At 45.4% G+C, this 21764-nt stretch overlaps 1 protein-coding gene across 2 annotated transcripts in view; it reads left to right on the top strand.

The window, feature by feature from the left end:
* The window catches only part of GPD2 (glycerol-3-phosphate dehydrogenase 2), a 63238-nt gene that overhangs the window by 3309 nt on the left and 38165 nt on the right, over positions 1-21764 (top strand). For both annotated transcript variants that reach the window (XM_062004988.1, XM_062004989.1), the window contains 2 exons: positions 11017-11124; positions 20966-21137. In XM_062004988.1, the coding sequence (XP_061860972.1) occupies positions 11023-11124; positions 20966-21137 (274 nt within the window). In that variant the 5' untranslated portion in view covers positions 11017-11022. The remainder of the gene's footprint in view (positions 1-11016; positions 11125-20965; positions 21138-21764) is intronic.

Raw genomic sequence — 21764 nt, 5'->3', positions numbered from 1 at the left:
CCCTGTCTTTGAGCTGGATTCCCAAACAAACCTGTAGTTCTGTCGCAAAGGTGTTTCCAAGAGCCGGGTAAGCTCAACCTAATTGTCATTTCTCTGCTGGCTAGGTTCAAAGGCTTGGACTGTGCCTTTTGTTTTTTGTCTTAGCGACATGTTTCTCAAACCCACTGTTGATTCTGATTTCAAAATGATACTGAATGTATGGCCCTCCTCTGAGATTAGATTTGCATGTACTATCAGATCTTGATCTTTAACTGGTTTATAAAACTAGGCTACTTCCTTGACACACCTAAGCAATCATGTAATTTGTAGTTATTTTTTTGAGCAGGTACCTGTTTGTGTATGCAGGTCTATGTCCAGTCTTGTAAAAAGCAAAATACCTTATTTGCTAATCCTTTCTCCTTTAGTGTTTGTCTAAGGGAGAGAAAGACTGTGGGTACAGTTCAGTATTAGGATCAAGCTGAATTGGTAGACTGTCAAATCAAGCATCTGTGTTAAATACGAGGGGAGCGAAGAATATAAGAAAAAAAGGAGTGAACAGCTATAAGTTAACTATATCTAACAAGAAGATTTCTTTCTAAGTACAGTAAGAGGTTTATGGTATTTACGAGTTGGTATTGTGTGTGTGGTGAGTTTTACTTCTGACACTAACCTCCACTAATACAGACTACAAGAGTGATCTTGGAAGGAATTAAACTAGTTGGCACAAGAACAAGAAAGTATGAAAATCATCCTGTGTATACATCTTCAGTAACCAGGCCAAAGAGCAGGTTTCCTTCTCCTAGAATGGCAGATGATGAAGCAATCTTTCAGTAGGACAGGAGGTTGTTTAAATGCTTTAATGATAAAACTTGATAAATGCATTAGGATGCTTGCATGGTGGGAAAGCTCAAGATACTTGTGACTTCAAGGTATTGTCTCTTTCACAGAAACATACTGCTTCCTCTGGCAAGATCATTACTATGTGCAATCCCAGAAAGAGATACTCCATCCTCCTCCATCATCTGTAAGACTTTTGGTTTTGTAGGAGAGTAAAGAAACAGCAGAAAATAAGTGGTTAGATTAAAAATACAGATACAGGAAAGAAGCCAGAAAAGTTTGTTCTTTGTAGGATACAGCTTAAAGCAGTTGTGCTGTCATCTAATGCTGGGTGGCAGACTCTTGGTACCTGAGTACAGGAGGAAAATCCAGCAGTTTGAAGCAGTGGGAAGCAAGAGAAGGAATGAGGATGGTATGCTAATTTTTTTTGCTCTGTTTTTCTTTTGTTTTTGTGCATGACAAGCACTGTCACTACTTTTGGGCATGATAGCCAATCTACTTGCCTGCACTGAAGTGTGGGAAGGGTCAGCTGCTGCTTGGCTTTCACTCATTATTGCAGGGTGGTCTGTGGGGTTTTGGGGTTTTAAGTTGTGTGTTCAGGAACTTAAAAATTTATGTTGTGGTCTGTGAGTGAAAGGGACCTGTAACCCTCTGAGCTGTCAAGATAATTATGGGTTATGTTTCTGCACTTGGTTGGTGAGATAGTTCTTGGGTAATTAATAAAGTTGCATAATGTGTTTAAGAACCCAAAGTAACCATTATAGGCTTTAGGAGAGGATCTGGAGCATGGATTCTGTTGTGGTGCTACAGACATGTTTTGTACCCTCTGGAACTGTTTCTTGGTGTGTGGCTTCATTGTAGATATGGCTTGCAGTAATTCCATGTGGAAATCATGAGGGCATGAGTCAGTGACCCACACTTATGCTAGTGGTGTAGATAAGCTTTGGTTGCCCTTTAGAGGGTGCTGCTCTGTGCTCTCTTTCTCTGTCCTTGCTGGCTAGGAAACGAGTAGTGCAGGGCAGCCCAGGACATCAGGCCTGTGTCAACTGAGGAGAGCAGTGCTTGGTGACTGTTGAGAATGCTGCAGGGGAAACTTCTTCAGATTTGGTTGGTTTAAGCTTTAATCAATTACTTTGAAGGTGCTTACTTGAGTTAGTGTGGTCTGACATCCTATGTGGCATAGTGTTTACCACTTCAGTCATTTAAAAAGCAAACAACAGAGAGGGGGTAGGTGATCTTGTTAAGGGTGGAGCTGATAGGATTATTTTCTGATTACGTCCCCCTTTCCTTGTTATTTGGCTACTTCCTGCATTGATCCACCCTGCAAACTGCCTGTGGCACACTTTCAGAATAGTACAGCTTCACATGCTGAAGTTGCCCGCAGTAAGAGCCCTAATTGTGGCTTGTCTTACTGCCACTGCCTTTACAGTGGCCATCTTTTAAGTAGTCCTGCAGGAAGGATCAAAAGCTGAGTTACAGGGAGCTGAGAATAGCGACTTCAGCTGTCTAGAGAAGCAAAGGCAGTGCAGGACTCAACTCAGCCTGGAGGAACATGAGTCTGGGGCTCTCATCATCCCAAACTTACCTGAGAAGGTTTTGGAAGGAGTGAAAAAGTTGAATTAGATGATGCTACTGTGCCAATGGCAAGTTATGCAAACTGTGGTGCTGATGATTATAAGTTTTCTATTTTTAAGTCTTCCACTGAGTGACTCACTTTATTAGATGTGTTCGTTTAAAATGGAATGTGAAGCACCCAGATTCCATGGTAATGGCCTCATAAAGCACACAGATATACAACATAACAGATTGGATTTCTTCTCTTAATTTAACAGGTTTTGCATCTCATACACCATGTCTGATGGCAGCATACAAGGCGTCACACACTCCCATTGCTAAGCTCTACAGTTTGTATCCATCTGGCTCGTCACTTTTGCTAAAGTACTCATCTTTCTTTGATCTCTAACTCTCGAATCTGCATCTGAATTTTCTGCCATTCTCCTTCCCTCATTCCTCTCATTCTTTCCCCTGACTTTGGCCTTGAGCTTCTTAGATCCATCCCAGTATCTTAATTAGAAAGTACTTGAGTACAGAGATGCTGGTGATTGCAGCATTTCCTTCTCAGTCACCTGGCCTCCTCAAGTGGGAGTAGGTTACACAACTCAGAATCAGATTCAGCCAACATTCTTGCAGCTACCTGGCCTGGGCATTGTGGGGAATAAGGAAGGCAAGTCACTCCTGGGATTTGTATCAGCCCGATGATAGCTGCTGGGTGGCAGATGCTTGTCACGTGGGACACTGTTCAGAAACATTGACTGAAGGTGGATGTTGAAATCACTTCTTTAAAAACCAGGATGTAAGTTGCACTTTGCATGCTTTCTGGTTTTTAAATGTGGGCCTGAAAGGGAAACAGAAGGATCCTGCATTTCAGAAGTGTCTTAATTGATGGGGTGCAGCCCTTGTGCATGATGCAGGAGACCCAAGGCTTGTGAGGTTCCCCTGGGGACCGTGCTGAGGCAGAGTCACCAGCCTGGAACCCTGAAGTGGGCTGGAAGTGACTATGCATGCTGCCTTAGACTACAGTATGTGCCAGTCTGCGTTGCTGGTTAAGAAACACAGCAGGAGGGAGCGGTTCCTGCTGTGATGACAGCTTGTATTAACTTTTCTGACTTCTGGAAACTGAAAGCATGAACTTGTCCTGATGAGTCTTTCTGTAGTCTCCATTTCACCCAGACTAGCCACCGCCCCGCCTCCACCCCTGTGTTTCCTTTTGAATTTAAAGCCTGTTACTTCTTATCAGGAATCCTTGAATAGCTGGAAGTTTGAGCTAATGTGCCTGTGAACCTTTACTCATTTGAGAGTTCACTGAGAGGTGTTCCCTGAGGGTGATTTACCTTTGTGGACAGATGATGCTGTAGGCTAGCTCCTTCCAGGGTGCAGCTGGCTGCTCCCGCGCCACTCACGGGCTCCTCACTCCTGCTACAGCTGGTTCTGGAGCCAAACAGTGGCTTCAGCCCATTCTCAAATCAAGGACATGGGCGCAGAGGGTGCCATGTATGGCCTGTATCAAAACTAAGGGTAAGACTTAACGTGTGGATTTACAGTGTCAGGTAGCACTTGGAGCATTAAAGCACTGTACACTGCTTGAGCCATTTTTAAAGGTGACTCAAAGTGTTTGTGTTATGGAAAGATGGCATTTCTGACTGCCTCGCTTCTCATGCTGTCTGCTATTACAATTTTCATTAAAATAATATTCAGTTTCCACCACAAGCTCTCGATCTCAGCTTGGAAGAGAGCCAAGTTTTATTACCTACTTGTAAAAGATGAAGATTTTTAAGTGTAGGCTCTTCTCAGTTTATGTAGGACTCTGTATACAGCCTTTGTCTTAGCTGGGTGGACTGCTGCCTTTCTCTTTTTGTCTCTCTGCCCTGGTTCGTCCTGCTTGGTGCTGACAGCAGCTTTTAGCAGCTGTTTTGGGACAGAACTTGAGGAAAAGACTCTCAAGTGTGTTTAGGGAACCTCTAGTTTCTCTTTGGCTGTGTGCTCACTAGGGCAGTATCTAAGCCATTCTCCTGGCCAGAGGAGATCTTGTGTGTACCATTTCCCTGATGCAGTGCAGTTCCTTTTGGAAAGGAGCTTGAGCGTTTAAGCAGGGAGAAGGATGCAACAGGCCTTAGTAGGGCCCCACTGAAGAGGCTGGAGCAGAGCCTCGGTGCAGCACACACAGCCTAGCACGTATCTACCACATCTCCACTGGCTGTTTGTGTGGGGCTCTGCCTGTCTGCAGTACCTGCTAATGTCCTGAGCTCAATTCAGCCTAGTCCAAACACATCTGCTCATGCCTCACAAATACGAGCTCGTTGGTTCCTGGGATGAAATGGAGATGTTCTAGGCGTTAAAAGCACCGTCTGTGGGTCTGAATGCCTGTCCAGTTTTGCTTTGGAGTGGATTACGTTAAGCCGTATTTTCCTTTCTGTCCCTGAAGAAGCTGCTCTTACCATTGGTGAGCAAGATTTATGTGGCAATTTAAGCAGCTGGTCTCCTGGGAGTGTTCCTTTCTCCGGAGAATTGCATATCATCTGGCTGCCAGCCCTGAGGAGAGCTAATGACACAGGTAGCCCCTTGCCGACAGCTGAGGCATGAGACTAGAAATCCCTCCTGCTTAGAGGACACTGAGCCTGCTGCCTGCTTTACGTTAAATGTTACCTTGCATAATCAAAGTGGCAAAGTTTCTCTCTGGCTCATCTCATTTCACTTCAGTGTGACTAGGACAGCTGTATCTACAGTCGGAGCTGTGCAGTCTGGTTGCAGGAGTGATCCTGAACCCCATTCCCTTAGTGCCTGTACCTTTGTGCCTGCTCTGGTAGTGCTCAGAGCAGGCTCTTGGTGTCAGCTGAGTTGTCGTGATCAGGTTGTGTTAGGAGAAAGGCTTGTCATAGCTCTAGGCGGATTATGTATGCAGTGAAAAACCTCTGCTTGTTTGTGGGAGGAAGCTGTGGGGCAGTTGGATCCAGTTGTAACGGCCTGTGGGCAAACACATTTGTGTTCTAAGGATATTGAGCTGGGACAGCAGAGGTGAGTGCTTCCTTGCTGTCCATTCTGGTCCTCTTTTGAGGTTATTGCCTTCACTGGATTTGAAGCAGTGTCTGTACTTTGCGCTTCCAGGCTGGTTAGAGGTACACTTCAGTCCCCCCACCTTGTCAGTAGCCATGTATGTGTGGCTGCAGGTGAGGCAGCCAGCTCTGGAGGCAGTGGATGTCTGTGGGCACACAGGGGCTGTTGCAGCCCCCCCGGCTCTGCCTGCCTGTGGGTGAGAGTGCTCTCAGGTGCCGGTGGAGCTCTGCAGGCTTCTGTGTGAGTTGTCTTGCTTGCTCTGTGTCTGTAGAGCAAAAAGTTCCACTGGTAGAAATGTAAATGTGCAAAAGGTTAGTATGGCAAGAGACTCTGGTTAACTAGACATCTTAAGATTCTGTATCTCATCCAGAATTTCCAAAGAACCAATTCTGAGTTGAACTTTCACTTGATTTTCATAATCAATTTAACTTCTGAAGACTGTCCTTTATTTGCACACATGAAGGGCTATTTACTGCATGCAGTTGGCAGTAGAGTTTGTTGGGTTCCTAATTGACATTTTGTATAGGAAACTGTTAAAATAAAAGCTGTTTGCTTGCCTCTCTAGTATTGTGTTAGACGTGGTGACAGATGCTTCAAAGCTTTCTGGATCAAAGTTAGCATTGTGAGGGCATGGGGGCTTTTGTTGTTTTTGCTGTTTATTTGTTTCAACAAATCCTCTTATCTTGAAGAACTGGTGTTTATCCCACTTAATGAATGGGACCCTATGGCATCCATAAAGAAATGTTGCCTGTCAGCACTTGTGAGCCCAACAGCAGGGTAGAGGGGTTATGGAAGGCACGTTAGCACGGCAAGCTCCTGCTGCTGATGGGAAGTGGGATGAAGATGGAACAGGGAGCTCCTGCAGCTGAAGCAGCTGAAAGCAGACACCTTGGGCCTGTGCCTGCTATTTGCAGAGGCCTGTTTGGAGATGGAAACAGAGATGTAGCTCTCCGAACAGGAAGAGCAGGTGTAATATTGGTCATTATTTTATTTCCCGGCCCAGGCTCAGCTTTTATTCTGTGTGTGAGCATATTCTGTTTGAGGGTTTTTTAACAAAAAATAAAGTTATCAGAAGAACAGATATTTCAGACTCCTGAAAAATAGCTTAAGGCCATCTACATAACTCAGAACTGTGGTGAGTGGTGAGCTTATTTCTCCTGGTTGCTGTCATAAGTTTGTACAGTGTTGTTGTACAGACAACTAGGGAATCTACTATACAACTTTAGGGGAATTTGTGTGGGTTTTTTTTCTTCATGTCTGCAATGGTATTTCTAGCCTGGTTCACAATGAGAGAAACTTCAGGTTTAGGTTGATGCAATAAGGGGTTTTAGATCTATATCTAAAGCTGTAAGGATCAAATAGCTACATTGTTTCTTCAGTTTTAAATATTTGGGGTATTTTTTTACAAGTATTGATAAAACACTTGTTAAAAGGCCTCCTAGAGCACACATCCCTGAGATGAGGATTTCCTTGTTTTAAAAACAAAAGTAAATTACTTCCAAAGCTGTCTGTGAAACTGCGTTTTGAAAGGAAACTGGCATAGGTGATGGCCACAGCGACTTTTAGTCAGTACTGCCCTGATTTGGTCCTACTCAATGCACATGTAATCTTTTAAATCTGGTGGGTACGAACCTGGTCTTCAAAATGAAGTCATAGCAAGGCTGAAGGATGGTGGGAGGACAAGAAGTGAGGATTAGTATTGGCTGTGGTTCCAGTCACCCTGGCTCTGCAGCCCGCCCCAGCGCAGGCTGGATTTGCCCCTGGGAGGAGAGTGCCTTGCTGTACGGTGGGAGGTGTTGGTGCCCAGCACGTGGCCAGGAGCCTGTTGGGTTGAATTTGCTGTCTAACAGCTGCTGAGCTGTGTCTTTTTCATTTGTTTGTAGCTAATGAACTTTTGCAGAGTTTAGTTGAAGAGGGATAAGCAGGGATTTGTGCTTCAGCCATCGCCCTTTCATACTGAGCTCAGTAAAACCTTGCAAGGATGCACTTCCATTTGTTTTCTGGAAGGCTGGTGTCTCTGCAGGCATGTAAGCCAGCTGGGAAGATGCTAATTTGTTCTTTCTAAACTCACTTGGATTCTAGAGCATATTGTGTTCCCAAAACAGGCACTTGCATGGGTTTCATGCTCTTGAAGGAGCTCCTTTGCTGATGTGTAAGGTGTGTGAAACTACTTCAAGACTGCTATCAGTTTGCATTCTGAAAGACAAGTTATTATTGTAGCAACTTGAGGAAACCTTATGGTAGAAGTGTGCAGTACACAGAGTGCTTGGATGATGTGTCTATATTCACCATCACCATATGCTTCATGTGGCTAGAGACGGTCTGTCAACTGCTGCTGATTGTGTTAGTTGTTTTACTTAGCTGGAGATGATGAGTGTGGTGGTGGCAGTGCAAGATTTCCAGCTGTTGTTCTAGTTCTTGTGCAGCACTGGATTTCATATTGCATTATGACTTCATGAGTATCCAGAGGCATTTTCAGCTTTGAGGTGGTAGGGTTTAGCTGATAGTTAGGTTTTCCTTTTTGATTGGAGGAGAGTGTGGGAAGGGTGTGACATAAGTCTACAGGATAGCTCTGATTCTGAGGTACTCTGCTCCAGTGGTAGGACATTTCTCAGGTTGCTCAAATACTACCATGCGAGACTTGTTCCAGGCTGATGGCAGAGCCACCCTGCAGGTGACAGGCCTGTGTCCTGGCATGTGTGGCTGTGCCACGGGCTGGCTGTGCCCTGGCAGGTCCCCCCACAGGCAGTACTCCTCGTTGTGTGCTCTCTTTCCTCTTGCAGTGGTTACCCGTGTGTGATGCAGCAAGGTAGTGGACTGCCAACCAGACTGGGAGCCTTGCAGCCTGTGGGAGCTGCAGCTGGGGAGAGGCAGCTGCACTGCAGGGGACTGATTGTCCCCCTGTACTGACCAGGGAAATGATTGTCCCTTGGTATTTAGCACGAGGGAGGCCGTACCTTGAAAGCTGTGTTCAGTATTTGGGCCCTCACTACAAAGACACCGAGGTGCTGGAGCGTGTCCAGAGTTGAACACCAGAGCTGGGGAGGGGCTGGAGCACAAGTGTGATGGGGAGCAGCTGAGGGCCCTGGGGACGTTCAGCCTGGAAAAGAGGAGACTGGAGTGAGGTGGAGATCAGTCTCTGCTCCCCAGTAATGAGTGATAGAACAAGGGGAAATGGGCTCAAGGTGCCCCAGGGGAGGTTGAGGTTGGAGCTGAGGCAGAACTGTTTCCCTGAGAGGGGTGTCAGCCCCTGTGCCAGGCTGCCCAGGGAGCTGGGGGAGTGCCCAGCCCTGGAGGGATCCCAAAGCCATGGAGCTGAGGTGCTGAGGACTATGGGCTTGACAGTGTGAGGCGAGGGGTTGGACTCAGTGTCTAAACGGTCTTTTCCACCCAGAATGATTCTCTGATTCCGTGATGCTCTGCAGTCAGTGGGAGGGGAGGTGCAGGGGTGGCCAGGGCAGCCGGGCTGGCAGTGACAGACAGCACCCTGGCATGGAGCACTTCCTACAGATGGCTGTTACTGGCTGCGAGGTCAGAGACCTCTGACTCATTGCGTACTCCTTGTTTCCATGGAGGTGCTGTAGCTTTTGAGGCCAGGCCTCCGCAGTAACTTCCCCTTCAGAAACTTCCCTTGCTGCGGGTGTTTTTGTCTGTTGCCTTTCCTTTCTGCTCCTCCCCGTCATGGCATAAAGGAAAGATGAAGTTGATCTTTTTTGAGACTGAAGTATGAAGTAAATGGAAAATGTGATACTCTACGTAGATGCCAAAAAAGATCATTATGGTGGGAATCTTTAAGAGCATACATGCTGCTCTTCAGAAAAGCTGCAAGCCTTGGCCTTCTCTTCAATCAGCACTTGCAGATAGTACATACGTACAACATCTGTACATCACATCTTTGCATACCAGAACTGTGTGTGGAATTTCCCTCCACACTGAGTGTGCTGTAAGCAAAGTGCACAGGGAATGAAGTTAAGATCTGTGTCATCTTAAGAATGAAGTTTTCCTGTTTGGCTTATGTCTTCATCGCATCGTAGAATCATAGAATGGGTTGGGTTGGAAGGGACCTTAAAGATCATCTAGTTCTACTCCCCCTGGCAGAGGCAGGGATACATTCTGCTATCTTGCTGTAAGAGAAAAGAGCAATTATGCTAGCTGGGAGAACTAATAGAAGAAAAGAGAACTGTGTACAGCGGTGTAGTAACATACAGTGTTTCATGTTTGATTGTACTTACAAGGCCAAAGAAGTAACTGTGCAATTCTAAGTAGTTTGCTGCAAATCTTGACAAGCAAGCTGTAGGCTGCCAAAAGTAATGGTTTCTAACCCAGTCTGGTGTGTTTGGTGTAAGATGGGCAGCAGCTGTGCAGGGAGGGCTGCAAAACCTCTGGATCAGGAGGCACATGGTGAAGCACCATGCTGTGTCAGACCAGGGCAGTGAGGACAGAGCAAGGAACTGAGGAAAGGGCCGAACCCCTAAGCCAGGCTTTGGATGAGGCTTACTGAGGCCTCCCCCTGCCCCAGGCCTGGCATAGGGAGCCACGGCAGCTGACTTCTCCTGGCGTGGGGCCACTCCTGCTGCATTGTCAGTCCGCTGGTGTTCCAGCTTTGGCACGGGGCTGTACACATTGCCTGCTTCTGCTTTAAGTGTCAGCGGTGCTAAATCTCTTCTATGGAGATGGCTGGGTGAGTGTGGGGCTTGGACAAAGATGTCTTTATAGCTGGAGGATTTGGAGCACTGACGGGAGTCCTTCAGAGTTGATGTATGTTGTTTCTCAGACGATGCGGGCTGCCCTGGTCCTGGGAAGATGGATTAGGTTGTGCCTGCTTAAGATTCGGGTCAGTTCCATGCAAATTTTTCATTCAGTATCTGAACACTGGGTCTTTTAAGAATTTGCCTGACCCACATAGGGCTGGTTTTAAACCCTCTGTAGCTAGGTGATAACGTTCTGCACTTATTTTGGGGCATTTAATCTCGTTCACTGTCTTTGCTGCTGCATCTCACTGAAGGACCTGGTTCCTGACTAGCAGCGCGTTGCGTGTCCACCGTTCCTGGGCAGGACAAGCTTTGCTGGTACACGGTGAATACAGGGATCAGAATTCCTGGCCAGAAGGCAAGATGGAGTGCTGTCAGGCAAATGTGATCGTAGGAATAGTCTGATGGGACGGGAGGGTAGCTAAAGGTGATCTTGTCAGGCAGCTCAGCTGTTCTGTTGTGATAAGGACTTGGTGGCCATCTGGCTGATGACAGGTTGTTCTTGTTCTGCTGTTGCCACAGTATTGTAGGCACTTGTCAGGCATACGAGTACTTAGCACTTCAGTGGGGGTTATGTGTACATATCTACTTGTATATCAGAGTTCTGTTTTGTTGTTCAGCTTTCACAGCAAATACCAGAGCATTCTGGCTTGTCTCTGTCTAGACTTTGTTTAGATATTATTAATACTGCAATGAAAATCGCTAATTAACATATTGCCACCCTAAGTTTCAGTTTGTCACGACACTGTCATTAGTTTCTACTAATGGTCTGTTCTGTGTAGCCTAGATTCTAACGTGGTAAAAACTGACTATTGATTTTTATCTTCTCTTCTTACAGTAAAAAATGGCATTTCAGAAGGCAGTGAAAGGAACTGCTCTCATTGGAGGAGGTGCCATAGCAACAGTTTTTGGCCTCTCTCAATTTTCTCAGTATAGAAACAAACACGTAAGTATTAATTATGATTTCTGATAAAATATGAAACTTAAAATCTGTTTGAGCGTATGTTAGGCTCATACGAATAGTTTTGTTTGGAAGGGAATGCCAAGAGCCTCTCAGCTTGATCTGGAGGGTGCTAATCTGGAGGATGGCATTAAACGATGTTTCACTATTGTAGGTCTTTAACCAGTGGGGAAGTGTGATTCTTGTAAATTGCTTTTCGTGTTTAAAAAATGATCTTTGTGTACTACGGGGGATTTGACTTAGTTGCAGGAGGAGTGGAAAGTGCTGACTGAAGTGTAAACACTAAGTAGAGTTTGGACAGTTGTTTTCAAACCTAGGAGCCTGAAGTGGAATCACTAGCACTACCTCTGAAAGTCTCAGCTTCAAAATAGTCATGGTGCCGGCTCTCACTCTGTTCAAAAAGCTGGAAACTATTTGAGGGTGGGACGTGTGCCAAAGAGCTCACAGGGCTCCTGCTTGTGGTGAGCGTTGGCTCCTGCCTGGGTGGGCACAGCCTCGCTACTGGTAAGCACGAGGCACGGTTCAAAGTTCCAGGTACCTAAAGCTCACAGGCAAAGTTCCCCGATCGGTGGAGGATGATGTTGGAGACTTACTGTTAAAAGATTGGTGGCAGAAAGAGGTGAAGGAGGTTCTGGTGTCAGTTTGTGTGTTCGTTCTTGCTGGTCAATGCAGAAGCCCCTTGGCTCAGTAACAGGAACATGAGTTGTGGACTGCTTTTAGCAGAGCTCGTGTGGATCAACAACTACTCTTTGTCTCAAAGCAAATAAATGTTTGTCGTTTTAGTGCAGTTGTGCTGTGCTTTAGACTCTGATAAAATAAAAGAACCATGTCTGGACTCAGTAGATGTGTGTAAGGGAAAGTCTCTTCTGATCTTGTGTTAAATGAGACTGGCACCTTGCATCCGGCCAAGATATTTGCAGTCATTGTTCTCTAAAATAGTTGCAATAGGTGTAGTCCAGGAGCTCTGTCCTGACTTGCTTCAGGCTGGGTTTGAAGAAGTTTAAGCCCAAGGAACTACCTCCTTCCTTTGAGATGATACTGTCTGGGCAGCTAGGTGAGCAGCGGCTCTTTTTGTCTGATGTTTTCTGCTTCTCACCTAGACTAGATAAAGAGCTGACTGATTATAAGCAGTTACTCTGTGAACTGCTTCAGATGCCACACATTTACTATAAGCTGCCGTTCAAATTGGGCAAGCTGAAAATAGGTAGAGCAATGGATTGTAATGGTCTCCCTGAAGATAAACCAGTGGGCGATGGGAGACAGTGTTTGCTGAGCTCCTGGAGGTGCGTATTACATCTGAGTAAATTCAAGTTGGGATCTGGAGGCCGTTTCTGTGGGGAGAAGGAGGAGCAGCTGAGCTATTGATAAACCAGATGAGATGAGTCATTTCTATGGAACCTTGCTAGAAAGTGGATAAGCCAGGATCCTTATGGCTTTAGATACTGTTGCAGAAAATAAAACCTAGCATTTAAACTGAGATTCCCATTGGGCTGCCTGACTTGCACCTAGCTGATGGTGCTGTTTCTGGAGAATTAGAGTCCTCTTTATCACAGGATTTTACAATCTGGCTTCATTAGTGTTAAGTAAGAGAAGGAGTTGGAAGGGAAGGGTGATGTGAGCAGCTCACTTGTAGATACAATCTTTCAGGATGGGGAGAATTCCCATTTTTCTGAGAATGTGTGGCCACAGAATGGCTGTTGTTAGCCATTTCCAGAGACAGATGGAAATCCCAGGTTTTACAGAAGATGATCGTGTTGTCCAAATGAAATAAGCTGCTTGTGCCCCCATTCCTAACCCAGTTGTGTAGAATCTGCCTACAAAGGGTCTGTAAATTTCCAGCATATGTGTAAGCAAATGGATCTGTCAAGTGAACAGCGTGTCGTATTCGTGTTGTACTAAATTGCACATTTCCCACGTGATGTGCCTTAAAACTGCTGCCTTAAACACCTAATATAGGGCAGCAGGTGGAACATAACTGGAGGGATTGACACAAAGGAAGACAGTCCATTTGTCGTGTTGACATATCTAAGCTGTGGGCATGTCCCCCAGCCCAAGTGTCCTCTTTTTAATAATGCCTGCCAATCAAACGTATGCTAGGGCAAAGATCTTGTCTTCCTTTGCCAGGGAAGGATATTGCCCCAAGATGTGCACTAATTGGCTACACATTGTAGGAAATACGTTGTTATTTCAAGAACAGAATCCATCACGTAATAAGACAGAAATAAAATGCTTCAGTTTTTTTTTTTCACCCATTTTGCTTCCCTGGGTGGCTGGATGCCTGTGCTATGGATAGCACCCTGGAATTAGGGGCTCCCACTTATGGAACAAAAACCTCAGCTGCCTAATAGTCCTGAACACTTAGGCTAGTGTCTTCCATGTTTTCCATGTTCACTTGTCTGCTGTTTGATGTTTCGGTGAAACTTAGTTGTCCCTGGTAATGCCAAGGGAGATGCCAAAGGGTGGTAGCAGTTCTGCTGGAAGGTCATTTGGATTTGTTGGTTATGCAACGTAGTGAGAGGTTTGTCTGTGAAAAGGGAGCAGTATTGTCAGTTTCTAGTGTTGAAGTTTCAGTGGTCCTTGCTAGGTTTGAGGGGCAAAGCCTGACTGAGCAGAGCGGCATGCATGGCACTGGTAAGCTTGTCTGCATGTAAACAGCTGTACAGTGGTTACACCATGGAAATCACAGAATCTCAAGGGTTGGAATGGACCTGCAAAGCTCACCCAGTGCAACCCCCCTGTCAGAGCAGCACCACTTAGAGTAGGTCACACAGGAACTCGTCCAGCTGGGTTGGAACGTCCCCAGAGAAGGAGACTCCACAGCCCATCTGGGCAGCCCCTGCCAGTGCTCCCTCACCTCAACAGGGAAGAAACTTTTCCTTGTGTTTCTTTGGAACCTCTTCTGTTCCAGCTTGTACCTGTTGCCCCTTGTCCTATCACAGGCCATCACTGAGAACAGCCTGGCTCCATCCTCCTAACACTCACTCTTTATGCATTTGTAAATATTAATGAGCTCACCCCTCAGTCTCCTCTTCCCCAAGCTGCAGAGCCCCAGCTCCCTCAGCCTTTCATCACAAGGGAGATGCTCTACTCCCTTCATCTCTGTAGCCCTGCACTGCACCCTCTCCAGCAGCTCCCTGTCCTTCTTCAACTAAGGGGCCCAGAACTGGACACAATATTCTAGATGTGGTCTTATGGGGACCACCTACTGCCCACAGCCCTTCTCATACACTGCAGGATGCCACTGGCCTTCTTGTCCACGAGGGCACGTTGCTGGCTCACACTCATCCTGCTGCCCACTCCATTGATTCAGGTCTGTCCTGGTTTTCAAGATTTCTAACCCTATTTATTTTCTGTGCACACACAGGTGTACTGACATTTTGGGGCACATTCCTGCCACAGCAGCTGAGGCAATACAACCTGAGAACAGTTCTCTCTCTATGGCCTAGGCAGGCCTACACAGTGTTTAGTAAATTGCCTTTAGAGTGTGGTGGGTTTTTTGACAACACTCAGTTCCTGCTGGGTGAAGGGAGATGGGAACATGTGTTGACATGGCAGAACTTTTGTTCAGTTTAACTTATGATAGATTAATACTGCACTTTTGTGTCATTTCTAGTAACTTGATAACTGGGATATTTACTGAATTGATAAGCTGGGTTAGCTTAATGCTCTGTTTAAGCGAGTAAGTAGGAATGACACTAATTCAAGAGAAACCTCTTTCAGTAAATACACAGGAGTGGTTCTTTCATATTGAATAACCATTACCCTTAAGGAAGCTGGTCAGGCTTCCTGTGCCTTACTGACTTAGGCTGTTGAGAGCAAATGCACAAGTCTGACAAGGAGGCTTTTGGTTAGAATAAAGAAAACAAACCCTTTTCCAGACAAAAGAGGCTGGTAGTGCAGAGGTCTGAAGAAACTAGTCCCTCCTGAGCTGTTTTCAGGTAAATGTACATAGACTCTTACATTTCTTTCAGTGCTACCACTATAAGTGTAATTAATCTTAACATAGGAACTCTCAATATCATGGATGTTACTTTGACTACCAATCACAAGCTCCTGAAAAGAATCGCATCAGTGATGAAGTTGGACCCCTCTGAGACATAAAACACACAGGCTAAGTGCAGAATTGATTGATTTGGCTGCAAACATTCTGATGCCTGAATGGCAGAGGTGATACAGCCAGCCTTTGCTAGCTGTTTCACCAGCACTTGTAATGCTAATGGTGACAGGAAAATGGAAATACCAGTTTCTCTTGCTTTATGTGCCTTTATTCTAATGCCTTGAACCGAGTGGTCTAGGCTTAGCCATGAGGCAGGTTTTCTTTGATGTGCAGAGTCTCAATTGTAGACAGCTCATGAGTTAAAAAAATTACCGTTGTTTTTTTCCTCTCCTGGTAATCCTGAAGGGAAGAGGCACTGCTTTGTTTTGGGAGTTGTGGGATGTTCCTGTCTTTTCCTAACTGAACCCACCAGGCCATCCTTGTCTCTGGTGTGTAAGTACACTGTTGGTCAGTAGAGGCTGTGCACCAAGGTGCATCCAGTGGAGTGTGATGATGAGCTAATGCATCAGGGCCTGCTCTGGGGTTTTTTAACCGCTTCCTTTTTCTTGCTCTTTTTTTTCCTTTTGTAGTGAGTAAGGATGATGCATTTGACTCTGCAAACCTACCTGGAGGTTAACATTAGCAAATCAGCAAGAACACTTGCTTATGGATTACTAGATCACTTTATAACTTCATGATTAAATTCAAACTGCCAAACTAAATTTCTTCTTGCTAAGAGTGTAATCAAAACCATTCAAGGAACTCTTGCCTGAGACATTGTAGATATAAACAGCAATTGCTTATTTCAGTAAACATACTTGTTCACTGCCAAACTAATCACGTTATTGCAGATGGAATCCCTGTGTGCAGCTTTTCTTCACCCTCGCATTTAATTGACAGCAAGATGAATCATATCTATATCAATTCCTAGTGTGCTAATTGCTTTCCTTATATTTCAGTGCTGATCTGCACGCTCTTGCAATAGCAGTGGCTATCTACTTGGGACTGTGTTCCCTGTTTTACTGTAAGCTCTGTCATAGAATCATAGAATCACAGAATGGGAGGGGTTGGAAGGGACCTTTAGAGATCATCCAGCCCAACCTCCCTGCCAAAGCAGGTCCCACCTAGATCAAGTCACACAGGAACGTGTCCAGGGGGGTCTTGAAGAGCTCCAAGGAAGGAGCCTCCACACCCTCCCTGGGCAGCCTGGGCCAGGGCTCCCTCACCTCAACAGTCAGATAGTTTTTCCTTATGTTTAAATGGAACATTTGTGTTCCAGCTTCTTTCCATCACCCCTTGTTCTGTCACTGGATACAACAGTAAAAAGTGCTGTCCCAACCTCCTGACACCCACCGTCTAGATATTTGTAACTATTAATGAGATTCCCCCCCCCTCAGTCTCCTCCAGGCTGAACAGCCCCAGTTCCTGCAACCTTTCCTCATAAGGAAGATGCTCCAGTCCCCTGATCATCTTGGTGGCCCTGCACTGGCCTCTCTCCAGCAGTTCCCTGTCCCTCTGGAGCTGAGGAGCCCAGAACTGGACACAGGACTCCAGATGAGGCCTCACCACGGCAGAGCAGAGGGGGAGCAGAACCTCCCTCGACCTGCTGCCTACACTCTTCTTGATGCACCCCAGGATGCCATTGCCCTTCTTGGCCACAAGAACTTTGTTGTACATAAAGTGTTTAAAAACAAACAAAAAAATACGGTGAAACCCAAATGATACCAGTACTTCTTGAAGGCAGAATTTTGTGTCTCCTGAGTGCCCTGATTCTCCTGAAGTTAAGTTGTACTCTTTGAAAGTTGTCACTTGTTTTGCTGAAGAAGTAATAGTGCAGACCTAATTTTGAGAGGGTTTAAGGAAGTTGAACATACGGAGATGAACTTGATCAACCAAAACAGATGCAAGACTAAGCCATGGGTGTTTCTGATCTTCACAGTTGCTGCCTTGTCACCGTTGTTCACAGAGTCATATTTAGGGAAGCTAGGCATCAGCTGATTGGCATCAGCTCTCTGTCTGTACTCTGAAATGATACTGCACTAAAACATGTGCTTAATGTGAGGGCTTACTGGGGAGAAACCAGAGATTGTGCAGGAAGCGAGACAGGAACACTGGCTGTGCAACCCAGAAAGCTGCAGCAATGTTGCAGTTTTCAGGTACTCAAGGGAAAAAACAACTACCGTTAATTTCTGCTCTGCTTTTAGGAGGAGAAGCTGTGCAGAGCTGCTGCTGGAGATGGGTGGTGGGGAGGGAGCACAGCAAACCTGTGCAGGAGCGTGGGGGCATGAGAGTAACCTTTGCAGACGCAGAGGAAGGAGTGAAGACAGGAGTGGCTGGATCCCCGCAGCATCTCCCTCCTTGTGTCTGTCACTCCCTGGAAAAAGCACAATCTGGAACTGGATTAGTGAACCATACTTCAAGGACATAAAAGTTTCTACCATACTTTGGAGGACATAAAATCTTTTGTCACTGCTGGAGATAAGGAGGCTGGGGAGCATGGGGCAGGAGGCTAAAGTAGGTGAGAAGGCACAGAATTCATTGGTCAGAAGAGTGATGTGGTGGCTGAATTTCTTTGACGTGCCAAAACATTCTTCCTCCTCTAGTGAGGAGGAAGCTTTGCCAGCTGCCACCTGTTTGTATGCAAACACATGACTTGTGAAAAGGCTGTAATGGTGAGGTTCACCAGCATTCTTCTGTGTGCTTCGCTTTGATTCAACCTCTGTGCTGCCTGTGTGTGTCTCATCATGCTTTCAGCTCCTGGGCTGGCAGCACCTGTATCTCTATTTGAGGGCTGCAGTGAGCTTAAACAAGCTTCTAATTAGGAGACCTTCCGTTGCTGTGCATTGTGGTCAGTAACTGGGCCTGGGCCACAGTTGGTAGAGTGCTTGATGCATCTGCTCACGTATTGGGGGGTGAGCTTGTGCCTCAGCCTTCCTGAGCTAGGGGCTGTGGCTGGCCAGACTGGATGTGGCCCCAGTAAAAACCACAAGCACTGTGCCTGGGAGAAAGCAGGGATGAGACTACAGCTTGAGTTATAATTTGCCAAACTTTGTTTGTTTTTAATTTTCACTTTATTTCCAGGAAGATATAAATCCTTCACATAAAGTGCAGCACTGTGCCTGTGGTCCAGCTTTCTGTGTTGAGTTGTAGCCTGTGTGCAATGGAAGTGGTTGCTGCTATCCTGAGCAATTTGCATGAGCTACTTGTATTATAGTCGATATAATCTCTGATTACAGAATGAATTGACCATTAATTCTCTCTGGAGTGTTCACTTCCTTTAGACATGGACACTAGTTATTGTACTTTCAGTTGGATAGTGGTGCTAGGACCATTGAGAAATAATGCATTTCCATCATAATACCGCTGAAGAGGGAGCAAATATAGTTGGACAAAAATATTCAGGTTGTCTGCACCATATGATCTGAGCTATGGCTTTCTGTGCATGGCTAGGTTGGCTGTTAATTTACAGTGGCCACGTTGCAAGAATCACTTTTACCTTTAACTCATGAGATCTGCTGACAGAGCTTGATGACAACCAGGGAACTGGTTGGTACAGAGGAACTACACCCTTTGGGGAGCTGCTCACAGAAACACACGTTCAGCTGCATGTGTGAACAGATGGTGGCAAGCGACCGAGTTACCTTTTGCCAGTCAAGCTGGTTTAATACAGCAGGTGTATATTCCCTCCCCATTGGAAATGGCCAGGAAAGTGGCTGCAGTTCCTAAAACCTGGAGGTGGCTTACGTTAGCAAAGAGCTTTTCCTAGCTGCAGCGATCTAGGAGCGTCTCTGTGGAGAAGGGAGCATGTGGGCTGAGCAGGCAGGGCAAGCGTGTGTGTGGTGGGGTGTTTGCAGCCTGGGACTGGGCTGAGGAACTATTTCTGTGGCAGTTGTAATTCACTGCTAACAGTGCAGTAAGCAGTAAAGCTATAGAAACAGCTGAACGACTTGCTTAGTTCAGTTCATTCAAGGAATGATTGCAAATAAAAACTTGAATGGGAGAGCTTCCTTGTGCGTTGTATAGATGGAAAGAGAGTAGACAGATTGCTTTAGATGATAAAAATAAAGTATTCTTTTGTTTTTTGTCACTTGAATTTGTACTAATTTACTCTTTCCTGTCAAGGAGATCTGAACAGGAGCTGTTTTACATCAGCTAAGTCTGCCATTTAGACTAGAGATGGGATCACGCTTGGACCTTAGACTCTGGGGTTTAAGTGGGTTTTTCTTGTGATGAGTGTGTTTGTAATTTTCAGGAAACCCTGAAAATGTTAATTCTTAATTTCCTGCTTGTTTATTTTGATCCATTCTGAGTCGGCCAGTTCTTCTCTCCTGTTCTCTCGTCAGGGTAGTGTAGGCATTTATTTGTTTTCAGGTACGTATTTAAAATCAATAGTGGATAAAACAGTTCCAAAGGTAGTGCTGGGTACTAAGGAAAGCACTCCTCCTAACTGAACAAAATTCAGAGCACCAAAATCCAGCTATTTCTGAAAGAAGTGTCCCAAGTGATGTTCTCCAGGTGTGTGTGGGGGCTGCTGCCAGGCTGGGATGTGCTGTGGATGTTCTGACTCAATGGCCATTATCTCAGCAACCCTTCCCATGTTGTAAATGCGGGTGCTTTGTTTGCCAGGTACACTTACGTACCGGTGGTTAATCCTGTTGTGGAAAGACGAGTCTTTCGGATCTTAAAAAACAGTGAGAGAAATTCGCTGCCTAGTTTTGTGCAGAGTGACAGTTTGTGAGGAAAGGAGCTGGAACAAAAAAGCAAAGCTAGAGCTGACAGTGAAGAGAAAGCAAGCATGGATTTTGTGGTCTTGCACCCTATTTAACTGTCTGAGTAACTGATGTCTGCCTACAGCCCATTGTATATTAAATTAGTGTGAAGAGTATGAACCCACAGCTTGTAACATAGATGATGTAGTATTGACCAGTCACAGGGTTTGTGGATTCCTGTGACTTCAAAGGTTTTCAAAATTGGGTTTGAATTAATGCTTTCAGAAGACAGCCTTCAGAAACTGGTTAAAACCTGACAGTTTAAGCTGTGGTCCATAGCAATTGACCGAGCAGGCATGTCAGCCTCTCTCCCCGCGGTCACTCAGTGGAGAGCAGTGCTGGCTCGTGGGATGTCAGGCATTCTCAAAGCCCTTCCAGTAAAATCTGCACTTGTCTGCCAACTGACACATCATTAAGTTTTGTCACTTTGTCCCTTAAAGAAAAGTTGTAGGACATAAATTACGTGGCTTAGAAGATTTTCAGAAGGGATAAGGGAATAGTGTTTCTTTGGTGTTTGAGTATACTGCATTTGCCGTCGTCCTGTGGACCTGGCCAAATCTGAGCTTAGATTAATGCCCCTCTACAAGTCATCAATTCTAAAATATAAATTGTACATTGATCTTTAAGTGTTGTGCTTTGATGGGTTTTATTGGTAGAGAGCTGAGAGCCTGGCTATGCATCTGGTTATTGAAATACTTCCGAGCACCCTGTAACATCTGACGTAGCGGGAGGCTGTTCCTAGGAGTAATTAACATCAGGAGTAGCACTTGAGCACAGCATTGTATTGAAGTAGAAGATTAAGTAAATTTGTGCTAACCCTTTATGGTTTTAGTACTGTTTGTTGCTCCATAATGTTTTAATATGATATTATTATTAAACATGGATAAAGTGACTGGGAATATTTGAGTTTGCCTTTATGGCCATAGTAAATGCTGTGGTTTGATTGGGGCGGGGGGGTGTGTACACACATGTGTATACACAATAAATACAGATCCTCGTGTGTTGTTTTTAATCTTTGTAGGGTACCTTTGTGCGTGTTCAAGCTGCAGAAGCTGTGACTGTTCCAATAAAGAAACATTTCCCCACAAGAGAAGAACAAATTCTGGCTCTGCAAACCACAGGTGAATTTGATGTCCTTGTTATAGGCGGCGGAGCGACGGGATGTGGCTGTGCTTTAGATGCAGTCACTAGAGGTAAGGCTTGAAAATTTAATTGCATTCTTATTCGTGGATTACATGGTTTATAATAAATTTATCAGATTGGCTTTTCAAAAGTACTCGAAGGTAGAGAAGGTGCACTCTGAATCCCTGGTTGTAAAGCTACTTCTGTTCCTGGAAGCTAAAATGAGCTTGAAAAAATGTCACTGTGTTTTGTTATTTCAGCAGAGCCTTTATCCTCTAGGTGCTTGTGTGCAGATGTCTAACAGACCTTTTTGCTGAATGCTCTGGGATGGACTTCTCATTCTCTGTTGCTCCTTACTTAGTGGGTTTATCCATAGTCACATTTCTCTTGTTTGCACAGGAGAATATCTGCAGCACAGAGAAGGCAAGACTTGCATGACACTTTTAGCAACTGTTTTGAAAGGGCCAAGCATGAGTTCTAGATGAGGCACCTTGGCTTTCCAGCTTGTATTTCTTATGAGATATGTACAGTTTCTGCTCATGCATTGCAGCTGCTTGGTTTGGAGAAGCCTGGGATTTCAATGGAAGGCATTAGCGTCATTCAGTCTGAAGGGACATAGTGTCCACCTACGCTCCCATTTCCCCTCTTGTGGGGAATTAGCTGTGTAACTCCTTTAAGAAGCTCCTAGGAGAAGCAGG

Source organism: Colius striatus, chromosome 11 (assembly GCF_028858725.1).
Source record: "Colius striatus isolate bColStr4 chromosome 11, bColStr4.1.hap1, whole genome shotgun sequence".
NCBI lineage: Eukaryota > Metazoa > Chordata > Aves > Coliiformes > Coliidae > Colius > Colius striatus.
The sequence above is the reverse complement of the archived record's forward strand: the minus strand, read 5'-3'. Positions and strand labels throughout refer to the sequence as shown.